The following is a 23,853-nucleotide window of genomic DNA, read 5'->3' as shown; positions in this document are numbered from 1 at the left end:
ACCCAGGGGCCTTAGGACATTGACTGAGGGTGAAGAAGCCAGAGAGAAGGTCAGGCTGTTGATTTTTTTAAATCTATGCTAAAAAAAAAAACCTAAAATGACTTGTGATGACAAAGGTTGTTCGTGTTTATTGCTGAAAAATTGATCAGTGGTAGTGTTTTGGAGAATTTCTAGTCTCAAATGATACATAGGTAGGTAGGTACATGATAGATAGATAATTAACTAAGGAAATACTGGCTGCTGTAACATCTAAACTCTATTATATCTAACTCAGAAGTTTATTTCTCACTTATGTAAGTTCAGTTGAATTGGGGGCTACCAATTGTCATGTAGAGATCCATGTGGAGAGAGGCAATTTAGGTGCCCCGGGCATTGACGCCTGGTGACACAGAGACCTCACTTTCCACCCCACAGCACAGCTGGAGTTGAGCCCCTCTGCGATGTCATGCACTAAGGTTCTTAGGACACGTTGCCCTCCTGACCTTCATAATGATCAGGTCTTACACCACCCACAGCCCGGGCACCCAGCAGGCAGCATGCTAAGCACACGCCATCTTTTCCTTACACCCTAACAACCACTCCATGGCAGGTGGATGTCACTGTGCTCCCTATTTCCAAGGAAACTGAGTCGCAGTGCAGTCAGCATGGTCAGGGCCACTCTGAGCAGCTGAGCGGTAGAGCAGGTCTGGAACCCCGGCCTGCATCCCCAGCCATCCTCCATGGGGCACCAGCGGTCAGAGATGGCCTCAGAAAAGACAGGCCTAAGTCATGGTTTCTGCACCCTGCAGCCTGATGCTTCTCAGAGCCAGTCTGGGAGGCTGTAGCTGCCTGGCTGCCTCCATAGTGGGCTGAGCTCCCTGAAGAGGAAGCCTGGGAGTTGGGATGATGCCAGGCAGATGCAGTGTTGCTCAGGGCAGAAGTTGGACTTAACCAGTGTCTCTGCAAAGGGCAAGCCACCGAGCACGGGCTCAGGAGCTCAGCAGGAAGGCGGGCTGGCTCCATGGCTCACCCCACCCACAGAGCGTAGAGGTCACCACCTGCCCACCAGTCCTTCTCCCCAGGCCCTCGGTCACTCAGCCAGCAGCTGGAAGTCTAACCTAAACCGGTAATGTTCAAACTGGATCGAGGGAATTGTCTAGAGGCCCGGACAGAGCTGGGAGTGGCCCTGAGGGTGCCATCAGGGAACAGGAGAGGAACTGGGCATCCAGTCCTGCCGCCCCCACCCTGGCCAGCCAGAGAAGCTGACATGCGTGAGCTGCCCCTCCGAGAAAGGCCAGTTCAAATTCCACTGCATTGGAAAGTTTCAACTTCTGCCCTCTTATGCTTTCATCAATAAATTCATCCAACATTGCAAAACCATCTGTTGACAGTAGAGATGTGAACAGAAAAACCCTGGAAGACCAGTCCCGGTCTTTAAGATGTCCCCAAATCAAGCAAGCAGGGTAAGGGTCTGGGTGTCGAAGCCAGGTGCTTCCTGGCCCAGCCCTCAGGGAAGGCCTCTCTGAGTAAACACACTCATTTTTCCACTCTTCAGCGACAGGACCCCGGGTGCCCATTATAAGGGCCTCAGACCTGGTTGGTGGGGTGTTCAGGAAGAAAGCAAGCTGCTGTCAGCAGCAGTCATGGCAGAGAGCAAAGATCAAAGCACATCACCGTTGTGAGCCTTGTGTGCCTCAGGATCACTGCACCAGCCACCTGCTCCCGGAAAGAGCCCATGGGGACAACTGGGGCGATGGTAGTTAAAAAAGGATAAATCCTTTTTCTAGATCAGGGGGTCTGTAAATCATAGCCCCCCCCCCACCAACTCTGGCCTGCCACCTGCTTTTATATATTTATTGTTATTGAAACATAGTTGCATCTATCCATATACAGTATCTAGGGTTGCTATGTTACAGTGGACCCCTGAACGGTGGCGGCAGACACCGAATGTCCTGGAAAACTAAAGATATTTATCATCTGGTCTGGCACAGAAAAAAGTTTGCTAATCTCTCTTTAAATAATGCTTCCTGAATGACCAGACTTCCTTTCAGCTGTGCATTTGATGCTCACAACAGCCTTAAAAACAGTTATTCCCAGTTTTCAGGTGGGAAAAGTGAGACTCACTTTTCAATCTTCAATTGTACAACTCACCAGGCAGCAGTTAGGGCCCTCCAGATCCTCACAGTCTTCGTGATCCCAGAGAACACCCTTGGGCTCATTCTTGTCTGAAACAGAGCTTTCCCTCTCTGAAGGCCCCTGACTGCTCTGTACAGCTTAGTGTGAGCAGCTCCCCATACTACAGATGGCAAGGCAGATGGAACTTGGCAGAAAAGAAAGCAGAAATCACCAGGAAACAGAGGTTGCAGCCAGCAGGGCTTTGGGATGCAGAGCCAGGCAGGTGTGAGCTCTGATCCATGCCAGACAGATGTTCGGATCTCCAGAAATTTGTTTTGCTGCTGTGCCAGCATCCCAATGCCGCTGCCTGGGGCCCTCTGTACACAGGCAGAGCCAGGAACCAGGGCTCCCAGCTTCCTGGAAGAAGAACGCAGCCCTTGCTACACAGAGAGCACACTTCAGCCACGCCTGATGCTTGCATAGGTCCGTGAGCACTATCGGGTCACAGGGCCTTGTGCATGCTTCTTACCTACAGAAGGAGAAGATCCAGGTTTCTAGCCCCAGCTCTGCAAGCGACTAGCTGTACACTTGCAGCCCTGAGCCTCAGCTGCCCTGCAGTGTGATCGGACCTGTTACTTCTGAGGCCATCAGTGCACTGAAATTGGCTGCTCTACCAGTTCTGGAGAGCCAACTGTTACAACTCAGACACTGGCAAACACAGCAAGTCAGCCTTCGTTTTGTTTTTCCTTCAGAGAGCCATTTGAGAAGCTGCTCCCAGCACACCGGCAGAACCAGCATCTGTGGCCATGACCCTGAGCCCAGGCAGACAGGATGGGGCCCAGTGAGAACATGCATGGGGCTCTGCTCAGTCCAGTCAGCATCCTACATCCCAGCCTTGTGCCAGGGCATGAAAAAGATGGGACAGAGGCGCAGAGAGGTCTAGTGACTCAGGACAGCTCACACAGCCCCATCTCTGCGTCTCAGAGCTCGAAGTGTGAGGGAAGGGGCGGGCTCTGAAACAGTGCAGTCACTGAGGAGCTGGAGCAGGATTTGGGAGAAAGAAGAGTTGGTGACAGCAAGATAGGGAAGGTGTCCCAGGCCTCAAGGCCACAGAGGGCGAGAGAGACTCAGCACCGTGAAATGTGACCCGGGAGGGTAATGGAGGCATGGTCCTGAGGTGGAAGTTGGGGAGCAGAGTGAGCACCAGGACTGGGGCAGGCCGGGTGGAGGCAGGCCAGAAGGTGCGTTTCCTGGGACTGCAGGTGAGTTAAAGGTGGATCCAAGTAGGTCCTAGCTCATCACATTCTTGCCATGTGACCTTGGGCAAGTAGCTTAACTTCTCTGAATCTCACTTCCCTCCTCCATAAGAGAACACAGTGGACTGAACTCACCTCCAGAGTCGCTGTAAGAATTCATCGATATGATGCTCACAGAATCTGCTTTGCCTTTTAAAGTGTCACACAAATGCGGCTGTCTGAGGGTGAGGTCAGATTGCAGCGAAGGTAAGGAAGGGATTGGCCAGGCAGGTGGGTGTGGCAGACTCCAGGGGCAGGGACACAGGTGACCTGCTCGGAGGCCACTGGCTGCATGGTTTGGCAGGAGCTGGCAGGGTGAATCATCAGTGAGTGGTCTCCGGGCACACTCCTGGAAGCCTGGCCTTGACTGTAGCAGTGGGGAGCCACTGATGGTTCTTGGGAAGGGACAGGGCACACTCAGACCTTCCCTCTAAGGAAGGAAGCTGCTGGGCAGGTTGGGGGTGGGGCTGGAAAAAGCAATAGACGAGTGCAGGAAGTGGTCAGATGGGGGATTCCCAAGTGGGACATAGGGCCCCGGGGAGCAGGGAGGACCCCAGCCTTCCATCTTGGGACTGAGAGGGCTGCCGCCAAGGAGGAAAGGTCCCTGGGGACTGAGTCAGAGCTCCTCACTTATGTGTTCATTCACTCACCTGGAACTACTTCCTGTGCCCTTGTCACGTGCCAGGCTGTGTATGCAGAGATAGAGGCCAGGTGCCAGCAGGTGATTGGGGAAGACGTGGGATCTGAACATCCTCTGGCGGGAACCAAGGAGATGGGCCCCAAATTCCTGCCTTGGGGATCAGCAGGGATTCCTCCAGGGGAGCAGCAGGGATTCCTCCAGGGGAGCATGGAGTGAAGAAAAAAGAGGACAAAGAACTTTTTGTCCCCTGTCGCACCACATGGCCCAGCCTCCAAGCCCCTGAGCCTGGCCCCAGTCTGGACCATCCTGAGAGTCCTGACCCCTCGGGCAGGGCTGCTCCCCTTGGCACTGTGGGTGTCTGAGGCTCTGTGAGCTTTGGCAGGGGCTGCCCTGTGCCTGGGGGACCTTTTGAAGCACCCTTCCTCCTCCCCTGGGAGGCAGAGCCACCCTAGCTGAGCCACTTCCTGGCAGCCAAATAGCTTGCTGGACTGCATTCCTTGGGCAGCTATACAATAGTAAGAAAAAAATCCGTTCATGGAGGTGGAGTGCAGATTGCTTGAGCTCTAAGGCAAGGCGTGAGTTGTAAGTGAACCCTTCAGGCCCGGTTCTGGTACAGAGCCGCACCATCGGGCTCAGCCCTGTTCCCTAACTATCAATCAAAGAAGAAAATGTAAATCTCCATGTGCCAGGATTTAATAATTAAGCTATCCATGTGAACAATTCCAAACATGAAATGACATTTCCCCAGGAGCCCCTAAGGCTCATAAAGATGCCAGGAAACTCCTCAGAATGAATTCTGCACAGGGAGGGCCCCAAAGCCAGGGAAGCTAATGGGCTGAGGCTACGGAGCTCAGGAAGAAGAGGAGAGGGTCGTCTTTAGGAGGGGTTTTCACTAGAGCATGGCAGGGCACTCTTTGAAATCCTGTCATAGTATTCTCACCGACACCCCATGTTATCTGTGTCTGGAAATGCAGGCTCAGAGAGGTAAAGCAAGCATGCAAAGGTCACACAGCTGGTAGGCTGTGCATTGAGACCTACCCTCCAGGTCTGACTGACTCTGCTTTTCAGTGCCACGAGTTGCCAACCCCTTCAGCCTGTTTATCTTACAGGTGGAAAACCTGAGCCACCCGAGAAAGCAGAACACAGATACCAGTAATAGTTCTTTCTGTAGCCCTTTACAGCTGCTGCCTCAACTTCATAATCTTTTTCTCATCATATTCTCTCAAAAGGCCATCAGAGCCGATGTTGCTGGTCCCAGTTTGCAGATACAGAAACGGAGAGTGGCCAGCAGGGCACGAAACAGGGCACGATGTTCTCTGGAAAGCTAGACAGAGGGGCAGGCTGGTTAGTAAGAGGGCTTTGGTGAATGCATGAGCAGGTGTGCAGCAGCTGCTCTGGCCACTACCCAGGTGTGCTTCCAACTGCTGTTGGCAGCTTGTGTTCTGGAGAAGTTAGGCTGCAGTTTAGAGTGCTGGTGACACACCCACATAGCACAGTGACTTACATAAAACTGAACATTTTTCATGGCTTGCTCTGGTACAAGCTGACAAGATACCTCTCCTCTCCAAGGTCCTCAGAGACCCAGGCTTCTCTCACCTTCTTGCTCCACCATGCTTGAGCTTTTCTTTATCCACATGTTCCTCCCCCTCAGGAACGTGACCCGGAAGTTGAATGTGGTATTTCCCTCGAGTCTCATTAAGTAAAACTTAGATATATGGTTGACCTAGCTGCAAGGGAAGCTGAGAAATGTAGTATTTATTTATTTATTCATTCATTCATTCATTCATTTATTTGGGGAGGGTACCGGGGATCAAACTCGGGACCTTGCGCTTGCAAGGCACATAGCAGCACCACTGAGCTAAATTCCCGGCCCCTTTAGTCTTTATTTTTGGAGGCCATGTTCCACCTAAGTCAGAGGTTCTGTTACTATGAAAATAGAAACTGAACAAGGTAGAGGAGGCAAAGAGGCAAGGTTCTCTTTGGCCAGTTGTCCATGACCTTGAAATCACAGTCCCTGGCTTGGCTGTTGGCCTTAGCTTGGGAGGGTCCTGAGGGCAACAACCAGCTATGACTCCCTCCACCTCCACATGTGCAGGGCCCACACTAGTGCCTACTACAATGGCTGGCAATTGCCCAGTGCTCTTTTTGTGCCACCCTGCCCTGAGAGCCACCTGCAGGGCCAGGATTTGGGTGCAGTGAGACTGTCACTTTCAGGACACAATGTAAGGGGTGCCCTAAAATCTCAGTAACCAAGATACATTTGTATGTATGCATATATACATTTTTTTAAATTCAGTGGTTTTTAGTATAGGCACAATATTCTAATTTTCCTAATATTCTAATTTTGAACATGTTCATCACCCCCAAAAGAAACTCTGTCCCCACTAGCCGTCACTATCCATTCCCACCTCCCACCATCCCCTGGCACCACCAACCTGCTTTCTGTCTCTCTAGATTTGCTTATTCTGGACATTTTCTATAAAGAGAGTCATGCAATGTGTGGTCTTCTGTGGCTGGCTTCTGTTGGAAGATAACATTTCCATGGTATCATCACATCCTGACACGCATCACTAGTTTTTTCCTGTGTGTGACCTAGTGGCATCCCATTGTACACATAGACCCCTTTGTCTGCATTTACCAGGTGATGAACATTTGGGCTATTCCCACTTGTTGGCCATCATAGAGAGTGCTGCTGGGAACTGTACACAAGTGGAAAAATGTCTTCCTTCTCTCCGGTATATAATTTAGGGGGGAATCTGAGGTCATATGGCAAAATAAGTACTACTTTAATGTAATATTTTTAAACATAAAAATTCCTATACAAATCCATGATGAGCAAGATACCAACATTTTAAATAAATACAGGGAACATTGTACAATAGGAGTGATCACTGCTAACCAGCCTGTGGCTTCCAGGCCCTGACGTGTTTATGAGTGCTAATGACAGTGGCGGACAGATTAACACCGGGTTTTACATGCAGCGGGTTTTTTACATTGTAGAGCATTTGTTAATTTTTTTTCCACCTGCTTCTACATATGGGAGGATATTTGGATAAATATCTACAGAAGACATGGACATGGGGCTATAATTCCAGTACCCAAGGAGGCCAAGGCAGGAAGACTGCAAGTTCAAGTCCTGCCTGTGCAATTTAGCAACTTAGCAAGACCTTGTTTCAAATAAGGGCTGGGATGTGGCTCAGTTGTAGAGCACCCCAGAGTTCAATCCCCAGCACTACCAAAAAATCTACAGAAGCACACTTTTTCCTTTTGTCTCAGGCCTCCATATGTCAACATGGCACTTGCTGCCTGTGTCATTTCACTTAACCCCTGGCACCTTATTCTCCAACCTCTCTGCCAAGGTTAGAGGAGAAAAGGGACCTCCCCTGGCCCACACCCTGTGAATGGAGGAGTTGGGATTTGAACCCAGGCCTACGGCAGAGCCCCAGCCTCTCACCCTGTGTGGCTCAGGAATTCAGAATTTGGCTGGCCACGGGACAGTCAGTGAGCTCTGAGCAAAACATGGCCTACTTCATCTAATTGTCATGAGGATCAAGGAGAAGGTGCATCTTAACTATGAAGCCTGCTCTCCCCAAGGGCTCGCCCTGGGCCACAGCCATGACAAGCACTGAGGGAAACATCCCCTGGTGTGCCTAGGAACTTGCCGGTCATACCTCAGGTCCCCTACGTGTGAAAATTTTTATATCTAAGAGTTAAAAAAATAATCTGGCTGCTCCAACACACAGATGCTTCTCCTGGACCATGAGGAGAATGGAGCTGATCGTGTTTCCTTTTTCACTTTGGCCACGAGGAAACTCAAAGCTAAATTTGTTACTCTGAAGGAGCAGTTGTGTAGGTTCTTGCTTATTTGTGTTTTTATTTTTCATATAATACTGTTCCTCTTGTAATTTATACTTGTCCTGATGCTTACTCTTTTTTTTTTTTTTTTTTTAACATTTCTGGGCTTTGAACCCAGGGCCTTCACACTGAGCTACATCCCCAGCCCTTTATTTATTTGGGGGGGGGGTTACTGGGAATTGAACTCAGGACCTTGTGCTTGTGAGGCAGGTGACAGAACCACTGAGCTAAATCCCCGGCTCCCCTTTTTTTATTTTTTATTTTGAAACAGGATCTTACTGAGTCACTAAGTTGTCCAAGCTGAGCTTAAATTTGCCATCCTCCTGCCTCTGCCTCCCAGAGTTCTGGAATTACAGGTGTGTGCTACCACACCCACCCTGATGTTTACATTTTTATTTAGATTTTCCTCTTTTATTGGGTCTATTTCCCAGTGGCCACTAAATCTTTTGTAAAACATGTCAGGAATAAACTTTTTGAAAGAACCGTGAATTGCTGGCATATGTTGGGGTGACTGTTAGTCTACCCAGGACACACAGAGCTGCAACCACAGTGCCTCCGACCTCTGTGAGGTCACACACAGACCTGGTGCCCGCCTCCCCCCCAGTGCAGCCTGAGCCCTGGCCTCCCTGTGTTAGCAGGAGTGAGAAGCGGGGTTAGGAACCCAGTCCCATTGTGCAGGCTGCTTGGGCGGGCTGTCTGTCCCCAGGTCTCGTGAGGCAGACCAGGATGCTGACGAGAGCTCTGGGCCAGGCTGTCCCTGTTGGAATTCGTCCCCTCCAGGTTTAGCCCTTGGTTCTGTGCAGTCACGGGTGGTCTTCAGGCACCTTTGGGCCTGCCACTGCCCTACTCCCTCCTCTACCTGTCTCAGTGGCCACATCAGCTGCTGTCAGGGTCCCCGAGCCCCATGAGCCTCTCTGGCTCAGGCAGAGACACGAGTTGTTCCTTCCAGCCATTTTTTAGGGAACCCAACCCGGAAAAGCTAAACCCCGTGGGGTGAAAGGGTGCACTGGTAGGATCTCGGGCTTGATGCACGATCAGGAAGAGCTCCATTTCAAAGCTGAGGAGGGAGATGTGGTTAAGGGCACAGGGAACCTGCCCAGAAGGCAGGGCTGGCCTGCAGACAGTGACTCCAGGCAGGCCTGTGAATCAGTGTGATGTGAATTTGATGACCAAGTGCAGCCAGGCGTGGGACCGCTTTCTCAGTTCCTTCTTCCAGAACTGAGTGGGCAGGGGGCTGAGTCCAGCCCGCACCTTCAGCATCCCAAGAAGCCTGGCGGAGTGGGAAGGGTCTTCTTCCAGGGTGACCACCCAGCATGGCAGACTGCAGCCCCTCGCTAGGCAGAGGCAGGCTCCCAGGGAGAGCCTGGAAGATGCTCACTGGCCTCTCCTCCCTCCTCCTTCACCCAGGGAAGCCCTATGGGGCCGATGACTTCCTGCCCGTGCTCATGTATGTGCTGGCCCGAAGCAACCTGACAGAGATGCTCCTGGATGTGGAATACATGATGGAGCTCATGGACCCAGCCCTGCAGCTGGGGGAGGGTGAGTCTCCATCCCCGCTGTCCCACACCCCCAAACCGAATGGCTCAGCAGCCACTTCCAGGGTCCAGACTTGGGCTGCACCCTGGGCACATCAGTAAGACAGGATGTCACCATTGCTCCACCAGAGCTGGAAAGGTGGGGAACCCAAAGGGAAGGGGGTGTGTTACCCAGCCAGCACCATGAAGTCGGAGGGCTTCCCAGAGGAGGTGGCACCACAGCTGAGCGATGAAGGATGAACAGGAGCCTGCAGGTAAAGAAGGGGAACAGCATAAGAGATGAAGTGGTGAGAGTGACGATCAGTTCTTAGACGGGGGCCCCTGGGGACACTCAGCCCCTGCTCATCCAACCCTGGCCATTGGTGGAAGGAGGTTACTGGTTTCAAGGGGCCCTGGCTCCCGCTAAGATGGGGGGGTTGCCGTACCCACCCTCAGTTTCCCTTCCCCTCTCCTCCTTCCCACCACTTCCTCCACCCACTGAGCCCCAGCTACCCCTCCACCAGAACTCCTCCCTGATGCACTGCTGACCCAACTTGAGCTCTGAGGGAGCCCACTGAGACATCAGCCTTGAAGAATGGAGAGACTCCTAGGCCCCAAGGGACCCCTTTGGGCTTTTTGGCTCTTAAAAGTAGATGACCCTCTTTGCATGTGTTTGTATTTTTAGTATGTGCCAGGATCCAGGGTAAAAGTGATGTAGATGATTCTGTGAGTTCTTGACAACTCAGGGGAGTGTCAAAGCCATGAACTTTGCCATCGTAGGTAACTGGCTTGTGGCTCCAACAACCCTGGAATTACTGTGTTTTCCTCTTTAAACTTTTCCTGAAGTTGTAACAACTTGTCTTCTCGGAGGTCTAGGAATTCAGGGGAAGCCAAACTTCTTTAGCCCATTTATCCACCCAAACATCCATTTATTCGTCCATCCACCCATTCATCCATTCTCCCATCCACTCATCCACCTATCCATTCACATACTCATCCACTCACCAATCCACCCATTTGCCTATCTGTCATCCATCCAATCATTCACCCATCCATCTATCCACCCATCCACTAATATATTATTCATCCACCCTCTCATCCATCCATCTGTTCACCAGTCCATCCACCATCCACCTATCTACCCCCACCCCCACCACCCCTGCCAGACCCAAGGTGAGGCAGGCAAGGCCAACAACAGCCTCGTGAGAATGAGTGAGCATCTCACCCAGCACCCTGCACTTTGGGCCTTTGCCTCCTGGACTTCCTCTTAGGTTTTGCCAGCCCAGAGCATGTACATGGCAGCACCCAGAGGCTGAGGAGGTAGGCAGAGACCTCCCAGCCCACTGACCTGTCTCACACAGAGGCTGTGAGCCTTTCTCCAGAAACTTTGAGCACCCTGTTCCCTAGGATTTGTCCCAAAGAGGGACAGCAACCTGCCCAGTGCCTCACAGGAATCCTCACTGTGGTGTTGAGGTTGCCCTTCCTGTAACCTGTAAAGGTTAAGTTTCCTTGTCAACAATGACCATAAAGAGAAGATACTAACAGTAATCCAAGAGAGAGTGTTCCTACCAATCAGTACACCAAAGCAACAGCCTTAATATGTAAAAGGCTCTTCTTTTTTTTTGGTACCGGGGATTGAACTCGGGGTCCTTGCACTTGTGAGGCAAAAGAAGAAAAGCACTATTCATCCACCTCTCATCAATGAACAGGTTGCTGGGTGAAGGCCACTTCCTCTCATTTACCAGCTCTGTGCTCCTTCAGGGCAGGTAACAGCGAAGTTTATCATGGAGTTTCCTTCCATTGAGAAGAAACAGGCCTCAACAGATTTTTTTTAAAATGAATGAGATAATTTCACATGCAGCCAGGTGAGCCCAGCACTCAGGAGGCTGAGGCAGGAAGATCACAAGCTGGAGGCCAGCCTGGGCTGTATAGGGAGTTAGATGTCAGGAACAGTAGGGAGGGCTGATGTGGCCTAGGTCACTCCTGCTCCCACCACTCTGGGAAATCTCAGGGCAACCAGACCTGGGTAACTGCTGGACACTTGGCTGGAGCCAGCCCAGACTCCACCCTCTTCTGCAGTGCCCTCACGGGCTACTTTGCCCATGTCCCCTCCCCAAACTGGCTCACAGGTGGCCATGCCTGGCTCTGATACCTTACTAAGAGCAGTGGGCTTTTCCCATCTAGGAAGAGAGACCCAGTCTCCAAAACTCCCAGTGGTGTTGCCCGCCACCTAGCAGTCCTAACAGGGACTGCATGTCCTCAGGCAAAGGGACCCTGCTTTGAGGCGACTGGCAAGAAGTCCCTGGCAAGGCCTGGAGCTCCTCCCCCTTACCTAAGAGGGCGAGGAGCCTTCAGGACACCTCCTTGAAGGCACGTAACAACCACTCATTACCCTCACACTGCTGTGCTCTGCACCTTACCTGGCTTCAACCCATTCCCTTTTCCCATAGTGGGATTGGCAGATGAGGAAACTGAGGCATAGAGAGGTGAGTAGCTGAGTGGCCCACCGGGGTCACAGGGCAAAGGCTGGGGGCTGCCTCTGAAAGGAATGTTCTCAAGCAGTGCACAAGCACAAGCTTTGAGCTCAAGTAGAAAGGCAGGCACAGGAGTGACCTAGTGACTCTTCTCTGCTCAGAGACATGAGGCCAATTTCCACATTAGCCTTGCTATTCTTATTTCAAAAAATGTCTCTATCCTGCACTTCCGTGAAAGGGTGAGTGAGCCGGCAGCCACCAAACCTTTTATGTTGCCCCAGCCTCCAGCTCCCAGGTGGGCGCGTCACTCCCAGGTAGTCTGTGGGACTAGTAGCCAGCTTCAAACACTGTAGCAGGAACACTTTGGATTGCAGGCAAGTGCAGCGTAACTAATCATGGCTTGGACCAGAGCTAGGGATCAGTTTGTCTCTTACATCAAGAAGACCAGTGGGCCAGGGATTTAGCTCAGTGGTTCCGCCCCCTGCCTCGAAAGCACAAGGTCCCGAGTTCGATCCCCAGTACCCAAAAAATAAAAATTAGAAAAAAGACCAGGGTAAGCAGTAGATGAGGCAGCAGCTCGCAGTCAGTCATGCCTTCGGGGACTCACGGACCTGGCTCTTTGCTTCTGTCCCTCGTATACCGGCCTTTGTCCTTGTGCCTGTCCCCTCTGATCACAAGACAGCTACTGTGCCTCTGGGCTCATCTCTGTGTTCCAGGCAAGAGGGAGGGTGCCAGGCAGAGCCAAAAGGACATATCCCTAGTCTGTCCCTTTCTAAAGGCCCCACCCAGAGTTTTCCACTCACATCCAGAACCAGAACAAGGTCCCCTGCCCTGTCCTCCCAGGGAGTCTGGAAGTGAATATTTTCAGCCCAGCATCACTTCCCCAAGTGACAGTGGCATTCACTTAGTGAGGTAGTAGGCCCCTGGCAGATTTGCCTCATGTTAAAAATTGCTGTCCTGGCCCTCAAAGGCAGGGGAGAACGGTCTGGCAAGGGGTATAGAAACCCAAGAAAGCAACACCAAGGAAGTGGGCAGCGCTGGAGGTCAGAGAGAGCAAAGCACAAGGCCCTCCTTCTCCTCGGGACCCTGATCACTGTGTGGCCTTGGCCAAGTCACATTCCCTCTTAGAATTTGGTCTCTTCTGTTTAAAGTGAGGGAGTCAGCAGGGTTAGGACTTCTCAAACTTTTTAATAAAAGCCCCTAACAAGCTAAGGACAATGAATGAAGCATCTATGCAAAATACCATCTTTTACCTTAAGACCACAGGTGAATTTTGCAGTTCAAAGTATCTTGAAGCTTCAATGACTTCAGGCAACATTAGTGATTAAGAATATGCATGAATTAACTAGGAAGGTAAAAAGACATGGAAAGCTGAATAATTCAAAGTTTTACATATTTAACTCTTTAAAAACATAATGTCATCAATTAAAATTTCCTCTACATCTTTTAAAAATTGTTTTTAGAACAGATAATGCATTCCCATGGCTCAAAAATGTAAAGCTTATACTGTGTATGATACTCAGTGAGAAGTCTGGCCCGCCCTGCCTCCCAGCCACTCCTTAGCACTGAAAGCATCCACATCTCTGGTTCCTTTAAATTTGAAAATATTTAAAAACTCATTCTTAAACATCATTTTAAAAATAAGCAACTGTTTCATGGCAAAGGAGAGCTAATGGGAAGTTCCAGGCGGGGCTGGATTTTAGGGGCTTGTTAAGCTTCGGAGAGGACAAAGGGGTGAGGCTAGCCTTTGAAGCAGGGGACTGCCAGACAGGTGTCCCCCCAACAAACACCCCCCTCATGATGGTGGGTGGAGTTTGACGGGGTGGGCGGGGCTTTGAGCTCCTGGGTGGGCGGGGCCAGGCACGCTTGGGCCAGCCCCTCCCTGTAGGGGTGGGCCAAGGCAATCCTGGCCCAGCCCCATCCCTTCGACCCCCTGCAGGTTCCTACTATCTGACCACCACCTATGGGGCCCTGGAGCACATCAAGAACTATGACAAGATCACCGTGACCCGGCAGTTAAGCGTGGAGGTGCAGGACTCCATCCACCGCTGGGAGCGGAGGCGCACGCTCAACAAGGCCCGGGCCTCCCGCTCTTCGGTGCAGGTGTGCTGGGGGCGGCTGGGAAAGGAGGTTCTAGAAAGGTACCCCCAGACATCAGGCGTCTAGTCGGGTAGGTAGGCTGGCTACAGGACTGAGACGTTTGTCCAACACTCCTTAGCACTTATGGCGTCCCTGTGCCCAGCCAGGCTGGAGATGTGGCCACCCCAGCTCATCTATGGTGTTGCCCCGGTCCCAGGACAGAGGCTCCCGGCGAGGCTCCCACACGTCTCTCCGCCACCCCACACTCCTGCCGCCGCCGCCTCCTCCTCCTCCTCCTCACCCCTCCCTCCCGCACGCCCCAGGCACACCAGATCCAGCCACCTGCACTTCCTGGAGCACTGAGCTCAGCTCCTGGCTGCTCAGCCTCCACCCAGGCTGGTCTCTCTCCCCTTCTGCTCCAGCAGCCCCGAGAAGCCTTCCTGACAGCCACACTCGCGTCCCCACAGGAGGGTAGTGCCCTCCTCTGCCTCCTCATTACATTATGGACCACGCCATGTTGTACTCTCCATGGCTCACGTGTCTCAGGGGCCCCAGCCCCAGGGCCTGGGCAGAGCAGGACTGCCCTGTGTGGAGAGTAGAAAGAATTAGGCCAGTGAGCCAGACAGACAGCCCCTACCCTGGCTCCCAGAGCACACCAGTCCTGAACCCCAATTCTGGCTTTCAAGATGGACCCTCTATTTAAAAAGCCCGGGCCTGGGAGGCAGGGGCCTCAGGTTGCGGACCCAGCTTTGTTCTAGCTTGCTGCATGACCCTGAGCAATCCTGCCTCTCTCTGGGACTCGGTTTCCATATCGGAGTGGGCCAACTGGGAACCGGATGTTCACGGCTGCCAAGCTAATTGTCCCTGCCCTCCTCTAAGCAGCAGCATCTTCAAACTGCCTGTGTGGGGAGGAAAAAAGCTCTGACTTGAGCTTCTGTCACTTTCCACGCTGGGAGTGTTTACACCCATTTCAGCGTCCATCACGGAACTGATCCGGAAGGAGACACGTGCCGCCTGCTCTCCCAGAATGGCATGAGGGGCTGGCGTGAGCCACCTCAGCCCACCACTGTCCCTGGCCCCTCCCAGCACACCCGTCCCCCACCACCACCACCAGCTCTGGGCTGTGGGCGCTCTGGTCTGAGCTGGTCCAGCAGCCCCTCTTTCTTGCCTCTGCCCCGTGGTTTCCAATGCTGATCCAGGCAGAGCGTTGATGAGCTGGACGGAGAGGCACCCTCTGCCCTCCCCGCACGGCCTCTGAACCCCACGCCGTAAATCCCTTCCTGGGCAGGGACGCCTGCGGGGGCCAAGGAGAGCCCAGGCAGCCACCCAGACACAGAGAGCAGGGAGGTTGGGTCTTCCTTCCCGGAAGAAACGGGCAGGAGGGAGCCTGAAGCTCTCAGCACCCTGCAGCCATCAGGGTCACCACTGCCTGGTAGGCGCTATCACCTTCTTGGTGTCTGCTTGCTGTTACCACTCCGTCCAACAGGGGGCAGCTCCGCACTCGTGCTCTCGGTGCCCGGGGGAGGGGGCGGTGACGTCAGCACCGCTGTAATCCTGTTTACAGTTGAAGAAGCAGAGTTCACGGTCATGCAGTCAGTGGCCGCAGACTCAAAGACAGGAAGGTCATGGGCCGCAGCGTCCTCTTTCCAGGGCTGGTGGAGGTGGTGATTGTGCTGTACTCGCGTGTGCGTGAGTGTGTGGTGTGTGTGTGCGCGCCTTGCTCATACCCCTCTCCCTGGTCCTAAACTTGACGTCCTCACCCCAGCTCCCCTCCCCTATTCTCACTGCCCCACCCCCAACTCTCCACTCCCCGCCCTGCCTCTGAACCCTACAGGTAATTCCAGCCTAAGGGGCTGAACTGTGGGGTGTTGGAGCGAGTGGGGTCCCCGTCTCTAAGTACACTGCCACCCCCACCCCAGCACCCCCCGCCCCGCCCCGTTACACTAGCGTGCAGGACTCATTGAGGTCCGGAAGTAAGCGAGCGAGGGCCAGCTTCTGTATTGGCCACAGGGGGCGCTCTGAGTCTTCATTGCCCGACTCAAAAATGACCGAATTACCCGGAAGGGTCCTGGCCGGGGGCAGGGAGATGTGAGTCCGAGAGCGCAGGTGTCCCGAGTTCCGGCTTCACCAGCGCCCCTGCGATCCCCGAGGTCCAGCAACTCCCTGCCGGGCCGGGCTGGCCCCGCGCGCGTCCGTGACCACAAGCGCCCCGTTTCGCCCGCAGGACTTCATCTGCGTGTCGTACCTGGAGCCCGAGCAGCAGGCGCGGACGCTGGCGTCGCGCGCGGACACGGCGGCGCAGGCGCTGTGCTCGCAGTGCGCCGAGAAGTTCGAGGTGGCGCGGCCGCAAGAGCACCGGCTCTTCGTGCTGGTGGACGGGCGTTGCTTCCAGCTGGCCGACGACGCGCTACCGCACCGCATCAAGGGCTACCTGCTGCGCAGCGAGCCCAAGCTCGACTTCCACTTCGTGTACCGGCCCCTGGGCGAGGGCGCGGACGGCGGCCCGCCCTGCCTGGTGGTGCGCGAGCCCAACTTCTTGTGAGGCGGCAGTCCGCGGCCTGATGACTACGACAGTGACCCCCAGACCCCGAGACAGCCGGACGGGGGCCCGGGCTGGGCTCCCCCATCACCCACTGGGTTATGCAGTCACACACACCCCCAATCAGGCCACACGCACGTGTGCACACATTCCCAGTGCAAAGCCCACATGTCACACGTGCGTGCCTACCCCACACGGCAGGATAATTGTGAAAACATGAAAGAGAAACTGAGGCTCCAAGAGGGAAGAGTCTGCAGCCCACTGAAGCAAACAAGCCGCCCCCTGCCCGAGCGTGTCCTCTGGGACCAGACCCTCTTCCTCCACGCCCATCCCGTCCTCAGTCTTGGCAGGGAGGAGCCTGAGCCCACTTTCCGCAAGACTGGCGGGGAAGGGGCACCTGGCCACCGCTGCTCCCTGTGCCCCTCAGGGTGGAGCTGGGATGTGTTTCACCGCCCAGCATCTCAGGAACATCTCTCAGGGTGTGTGTGGAGGCAGCACCCCAGCCCAGCCCACAGCTGCCCTTAGCCAACAGCGCCCAGTTCCCCCACGGCCCGAGCCCTGCCCTGCCAGGCCAGCTCCACGGACACAGTGACGAGCCCACCTCCGCCACAGCGGAGAACTGACAGGGCCCGTCCTGGGTGGACACACGGTTGTCGCAGGGGGCACTGTGGGGACAGTTTAATAAAAACCCTTTTGAAAATGGTGCTTTCTCCTCTGAAAGGACTCACTAGCGTGGCCCTGACCACAGTCTGACCCTGTCCTGGGGTGGTTCAGAAGACCTTCCTCGACCCTGAGACCCTCTTCCGTGCAGGGCCTGCAGGGCACTCAGCCACCCCCAGCATTCAGACAGACCCAGGCCCTGTTTGCCCCTCAGCATGGTCATCTTTTGCATCCCCATCGTCCTCGTTTCCTGTCATTCCCGCCTCTGGATCATTCCCTGAACCACCTCTTATCTTTGCCTCTGCTACTCTCCCAGGAATACCATTCCCTGTGATCTTCACCTGGTCAACTCCTATGCATGCTTCAAAACCCATCTCTCCGAGGAAGCCTTCAAGGCTTCCTGCCTGGCAAGGTTAGGCCAGGAAGCCCTTATCTATGTCCCCACGGCCTCTGGGCTTCTCTCCCTCATGAGCGATATCTCACTTTTGACAGACAGATCTGGATGGTTCGCATCTGTGCCCTTGACACTGACTAATTAAAAATTAAAGAGTGCTGTTGGGATTTAGCTCAGTGGCACTGCGCCTACCTTGAAAGCTCAAGGTCCTGAGTTTGATCCCTTATACCAGAAAAAAAGAATTAAAGAATGCTACTAAATGTCAGCACTCTTCCAGGACCTGGGGACACGGAGGCACGAAGCCCCAGTGTGATTAAACCCTTGTGTACTGCCCTGCTCACTCAGCCAGTCAGCAGGTGCAGCCCCACCCCGGGGGTTGGTACCAGACTTGGGAAAGCTGGCAGCCTGCCTCATGCCACCCTGTCCCCTTTCATGCCCCCGCACTGCCCCTGGAGCCAGGAAGGGGCCCACTGCGTATGCTTGCCGCAGACCAGCTGCAGTCATTGTCGATGTAGGGTAGGAAGGGGAGATGTCCTGGGACGGCGATGAGAAAAGAACCTTCTCAAGCAATGTTCAGGTTCCCTCTGAGAAGTCTCAGGGTCTGATTTATTTTTATATCTTTAAGCAGTAGCTGGGAGGCATTGGGCGGAACATGTTTACATTTTAAATTGCCTTAGCAATTTCTATTGAAGTAAAGGTTAGTTTTTGTTAAACAAAGTACAATTCCTCTAAACTGTTTCATTTCATTGAACATCACGAATACATATTTAAAAATTACAATTGTCCCCTTATTTACCCACACCTAAACAGAACAGAAAGTAACTTAATCAAAATCTTTATATCAGCGGGGGTACAAGCAAGATTTAATTAATTAAATGTCAAACTTGTGGTCACCAGCTGGCCCTTGAGAAACTGCACAATGGTTAATATAGTTTGCTATTAGCTCTCTATTTTCCTATACCTCTGTTCATCTTAACTAAATGTCATTTGGGTTCATAGTCCATGAGCAGGAGATATTTACAGCACTTTGAGAAATATTGAGTAACTTGCCTCCTTAATGCATTTACCTGTCTTAACGTTCTTTCTATTTCCCATTTTCCACTATTTTTTACATCTAAAGTCTGTCCTTCCAATCTCTTCATAAGACCCCTTTATTAAAAGAATGTCAGCAATAAGAGGGGGAGTCATAGTAGTGGGGGAAACAGAGGGGGTTTTAGGAGAGGTTTTTTTAGAAGTGGATGTGGCAATAGAACTAAAAGAAACTGGAATTTGGGACTTGTGAGCCAGATCAGATTTCAATATATCATTGGCAATTTGTCTCATGGAGAGTTTGTTGTTAGTCACAAACACAATGACTCCTGTGACCAGAGTAACAATTATAAACATTATGGCAAAAAAAAATAAAACATGAGGGTACGCTGTGTTCCACCCTTTCTTTCCCCCCGCTGGGACTTTGTCAAGCAGCATTGGAGGTCGGCTGGGCTTCGCCATATGCTGGGCCTGGGCAGAGCAGGGGAGGGCAGAGAGGGTAGGACTGGGGTTCCAAGGGTTTCGTGCAGCTCTCAGAAAGGGGCCAGAGCCCGTGGGCTGGGCCAAGGGGCCGCTGGAGGAACACTGCGTGCACTCTGGTGCCAGCTCCATCCATGGCCACTGCTAGGGTCTCCCATCAGAAGGGTGGGGCTGTCCAGAGCTCTGTCCTCCAGGTGCCTCTGCCCCAGGGAGGTGACAGGCAAAGGGGCCTGGTCCAGCCAGCAGAGGGCGCTGCCGAGCTGAGTGCTGGGGCAGCCTTGCCAACTGCTGACTTCCTGCCATTGTTTCGCTTAATCTGCAAAACAGCCCCTAGGGGAGGGCGGGGCGGGGGGGCGGACGTGAGGGCGAGGTCTGCCTGGGCTGTCAGTGATGAAGCCCCACAGCAGCAGTGATCCCTTCACAGCTCTGGAGCGGGAAGTGGGCGCCGGCTTCTCCAGAGCCAGCTGTCCTTGGCTGGCAAGTGCAGCTTCACTCTGTAAGTGCCCTTGGTCCCTCCCATCCTGCAAGGCCCAGGCCTGTTGGGTGAGGGCCCTAATGACCTCACTTAACCTAACCACCTGTTTAACGGCCCTGTCTCCTGGTGCAGCCATGCATTCTGGGGGTCAGGACTTCAATGTCCAAGCTGGGAGTAGGCACAGTTTAGTCCCTAATGGGTGACGCCTAAGTCTGAAAGGAAGTCTGAACTGAGAGTTGACTGAGCCCAGATCCAGGGCTATATTTCTTGTGCCACACAGTCTTCCCACGTGTCTTTTTTTTTTTTTTTTTGGTACTGGGGATCGAACTCGGGACTGTGTGCTTTCGTGGCAGACACCAGAACCACTGAGCTAAATCCCCAGCCACATATCTCGTTTGTAAACACCCAAAGTCCGGTAAGCCTTGCCCGTGGTACCCCAGTTCTCAGGGATCCTGCTGCGGCAGTTGGGTAAGGAGAGCATCGCAGGACTGTCATGACCAAGGGTCCCAGGATCAACATGGGTCCTGGCTTCTCCATGGCCGCAAGCACAGAGCCATGCATGTGTGCTCAAGGGTGACAGGGCCACAGGCCTGTGTGTGTCCTCTCTGACATTTGTCCCCTTCCCCTTGGGGGCTGACTCTGTCCCCTCTCCTGGTCCTGAGGCTGGGGCTGTGCCAGCCATGCTGGGATGGGTCACTGGGGCTTCTGCAGAGACAGGTGTGCCCTGGCCCTGCTGCCCTGTGGCCTGTGGCCCACCTGCTATGGCTGGGCACAGTCCTGCCCATCATGAGAACTCCTGAAGATGCCTCGCCATGGTGGCCCCACCACGCCTGGATGGAATGTCTGAAAGTCACCCTAGTCCCAAGCCTGTGCTGGGGACGAGCCCTGCCAGTGAGGAGGGCACAGTAGATGAATGCCCTGAGAGGGACACATAGGCATGCGCGCGCGCGCACACACACACACACACACACACACACGTGCGCACACACTCACAGACTGAAAGCCTGGCGTGACATGGTCATCATGTGCATGCTCAAGTGGCCAGAGTTCAAGACTGTGGCCGCTTGCTGCTGGGCAGGTCATCTGGGTGGGGAGGGTGAGCAGTGAGGACAGGAAGCAAGCCCAGCCTTCGCACGAAGCTCACATGGAATAGGACTTAGGGGAGAAAGTCCTGACTCTCAACAGTGGCTTCCCTTGTCCCCATTGTGACACTGTTTTCTGGGAAACATTGGCTTCTGAGGAAGGATCTCCAGAAACCGCCTCTGTTCGACCCACACAGCCCTGAGTCAAGAGGGAACTCAAAACCTGTGACTTCAAGTTTAGAAACCTATTCAGCAGGATGGTGGGAAAAGCCTGACCTTGGAGCAGGAGACCTGGGCTCCAGGCCAGCTAGAAGCCCTCAGCTAGTTGTATAGCAGCCTCCTGCCTCAGTTTCTTGATTCTTAAAATTCAAGTGCCTGTTGTAGGGAATCAGCAGCTTCCCGGGCAGAAGCAGGCAGGAGAAGTCTCTCATCATTTTGTAAAGGTAAATAGCTGCAGCACTGGCACATACAGTCAGATTGTTCACCACCAAGGTCGCAAGGCTAAGAAGACAGGTCTACAGTCCAGTTTGTGCTCTGCCTATCCCGGGCCACAGCGGGCCAAGGCACAGTGTCTGCTCAGAGGCTGTGTTGAGTGCCACTGAACACTTGAGGATTTGCTGTGCCTTGGGGATATTTTTGGCTCTGTGACCAGGGTGATGATAGAAGGCACAACAATGGGCCCTGAGGGCATGAACGGTTGGCAATTCCCCTGGAGGAACCAGAGGGCTTCCGGAGACAGATGGCTGAGCTGGGCTGGAAGGAATGACATGGCTGGGAACCCATTCTCCACTGATTGCTTACATTTCTGCATCCTAGGAGCAGAAGTCATTGACAGTCTTATTCCAGACTCTTTAAGAGTGTTTGAGTAACCTTGGATGATACGGATCATTTTTCCCTTTTGGGAAACAGGTTTTATTTTAAAAATAAAAGTAAAATGACATCTGTCACCTTGGAAAATAATGTCTCCCTCTAGGCAAAATGTGGGCAGGTTTGCTAGGAGCCTTCTTAAAGAGCTTGTTTCTTAAACTGGAGACTTCTAAGCCATGACACAGATCTCTGTGTGCACAGCCCCTACGTGGGCCCAGCTCTGTGGCACCCTCAGAAGACTGGGCAAAAGAGCAGCCTCAGAAAATACAAACTTGAGCCACTATCCTTGCCATGGGCAGTGAAGTCCCTTGCCTCTGACCCAGGGATCTCGTTTCCTCCAACACCTGTAGAACTATGGCTGGCTGTCCTGCTAGCTTGTAAATCCACTCAAACTTCAGCCTCTTTGGTATTTTTTGAGAAGGAAGAGGAAAAACAAGTGAAAATCACAGAATAATGAACTGTTAGGAGAACTGCCCATTTTAAGGCAAAACCTGAGGCAAGACGCAGGAGATGAGGCTGCATTAGGAAGCTGGATTGACCCTGAGTGGCAGCACAGGAGCCTGGGAATGCTCCACTCCCGTGGCACTGGATAGAGGGCCCAGGCTGGAGAATGGTGGGGGCCACTGAATCGCGCTGTGGCATCCAGGGGACAGGAGGCGATATCTGGGCGTGTGCAGGGGCACAGAGAGCAAGTTAGGCGATTAGGGCATGGCAAACACAGGCTGGGATGGCTGGGGGTGTAGCTCAGTGGCAATGCGCCTGACAGGCAAGCACAAGGTCCTGAGTTCAATCACCGTACCGCAAAAAAAAAAAAAAAAAAAAAAAGCTGGGTGGGGAAGTAGGCTTGACCTGTGAACTACAAGATCCCAGACACATATGCAGAACAGTCCCCTAAACTCTGTACGTAGACTTCTCGTGAGAACTGAGCAAGTTTCCAATAGGATGGCCTAGATCTGACATCAGCCTGAGATGTGGGATCTTACACGGCCTCTCAGGACCTGGATGTAGAAGTCTTCATGGGTTTCCTTGTTGTGCCCAGATTGTGAAGTCCCAGAGACCACCAGGAGGCCGTTTCCGATGTAAGCACACGAGGGTCGTTTATTCAAGCTTAAGCAGGGACTCTCAACTGTCACCGACACAGCGGATCGAGATTGAGAGCCCTGAGTCCCTAACTAGCAGGGTTTTTATTGAGAATACAACAAGCTTTGGTTATTAGTAGCCAGGTGATTGGTTAATACTTAATACATATGAAGTGTAGGGTTTTGGTTGGCTAGGCTTTGGGGGTCAAAGGGGATTACGTATTGGTTTTTGTGAGGGAGAAAAGGGGCAAAGATTAACGGCCGGTTGTTGCATACTGATCGTTAGCAGACCCACTAACTGGCCGCATCTATCTTGTGTGGACAGTCAGCTCATTAACTGCTTATCCTACAGATAGTGTGCCTGGAACGCTCTCTCCCCGGGTACACAGGTGGTTGGGTAATAAACTCAGGAATTTCAAGTGGTGAATTCCTAGTTTAAGCACAAATTTGAGAGAACAAAGGAGACGGCTCCAAAATGGAGTCATTTTGGTCCCACATTCCTCAAGATTTGGACAATATAAAATAAAGGTAGCCATGAAGAGCCAGTGCTATCATGCCTTTCCATGATAGCCACCCTGTGTTTCCCAGATGAAGCATGTACTTTATCTTTGTCCTTACCCTCTATTTCTATTTATTTGGCCCAAGCTCACTCGGCAGAGCCAGTTTCTCACCCACTCTTCACTTTTACTTTCTTGAATAAACTTTGCCACTGCTTTTTGCTTGTTTCATTCAATTCTTTGTTAGAGGCAAGAAGTACCTGGAATCCAACTCGAGAAGGAGAAGCGAGCAATCCAGAACCCAGTAGCTTTTAGTTGGCGAGCCACTCTTTAGAAAGAAGCTACCTGATTACAAGAAGAGAGTTATCTTTGGGAAATGGTGAGGATGTAAATTGAGCAATGCATGGTGGGTGACTAGGGTGGGGGGCCTGTGAAGGAGAGGAAGGACCCTAGAAAACATCCAGAGCTCTGGCATGGCTGCCATGCCACCAGCTGAGACAGGACCACAGGTTTGCAAGGGCTCAGGTCCCATCAGCTTTGGGTGTGAGGCTGTGAGGTGCCTATAGGAACCCAAGTCATGGTACAGGCACAGATGTAGCAGGGGCAAAGCCTAGTCCTGGTAAGGGTCGAGTGTTCCAGAAAGGCAGGACCCAGGGTCACAGAGATGAAGGTTTCTGCCCCCAGGAGGTCCTTACCTGTCTGATGGCCCACAGCAAGGCCACTCCCAGACCTCCCGGCCAGCCTGGTGACCATTGCCTGTGACAGCCTGCAGCTACCCTCTGCTGGCTGACTTCTCATAG

The 23,853-nt window shown here is 52.9% G+C and overlaps 1 protein-coding gene and 1 long non-coding RNA gene across 8 annotated transcripts in view; one reads left to right on the top strand and one right to left on the bottom strand.

Moving 5' to 3' along the window:
- The window catches only part of Rin3 (Ras and Rab interactor 3), a 117,818-nt gene extending 100,625 nt beyond the window's left edge, over positions 1–17,193 (top strand). The window contains exons 8-10 of the mRNA XM_021244817.2: positions 9,292–9,423; positions 13,812–13,975; positions 16,176–17,193. Coding sequence (XP_021100476.1) covers positions 9,292–9,423; positions 13,812–13,975; positions 16,176–16,493 — 614 coding nt within the window. The 3' untranslated portion in view covers positions 16,494–17,193. The remainder of the gene's footprint in view (positions 1–9,291; positions 9,424–13,811; positions 13,976–16,175) is intronic.
- On the bottom strand, positions 103–16,182 carry LOC106007975 (uncharacterized). 7 transcript variants are annotated; one of them, XR_015445113.1, is made up of 10 exons: positions 16,009–16,182; positions 15,398–15,505; positions 13,126–14,535; positions 9,591–9,667; positions 6,465–6,549; positions 5,626–5,768; positions 5,180–5,353; positions 4,040–4,224; positions 3,486–3,784; positions 103–2,623 (listed from the first exon to the last, which is right to left on the bottom strand). It is a non-coding gene; the product is annotated as an uncharacterized LOC106007975 (long non-coding RNA). The 7 variants fall into 7 exon arrangements; XR_002389548.2 differs by having other exon boundaries at positions 13,126–13,217; XR_015445114.1 differs by having other exon boundaries at positions 3,486–3,856; positions 13,126–15,505.
- Positions 17,194–23,853: the final 6,660 nt, after the last annotated feature.

Source organism: Heterocephalus glaber, unplaced genomic scaffold (assembly GCF_053883595.1).
Source record: "Heterocephalus glaber isolate CG9 unplaced genomic scaffold, H.glaber_assembly_v1.0 deba00001608, whole genome shotgun sequence".
NCBI lineage: Eukaryota > Metazoa > Chordata > Mammalia > Rodentia > Bathyergidae > Heterocephalus > Heterocephalus glaber.
The sequence above is the reverse complement of the archived record's forward strand: the minus strand, read 5'-3'. Positions and strand labels throughout refer to the sequence as shown.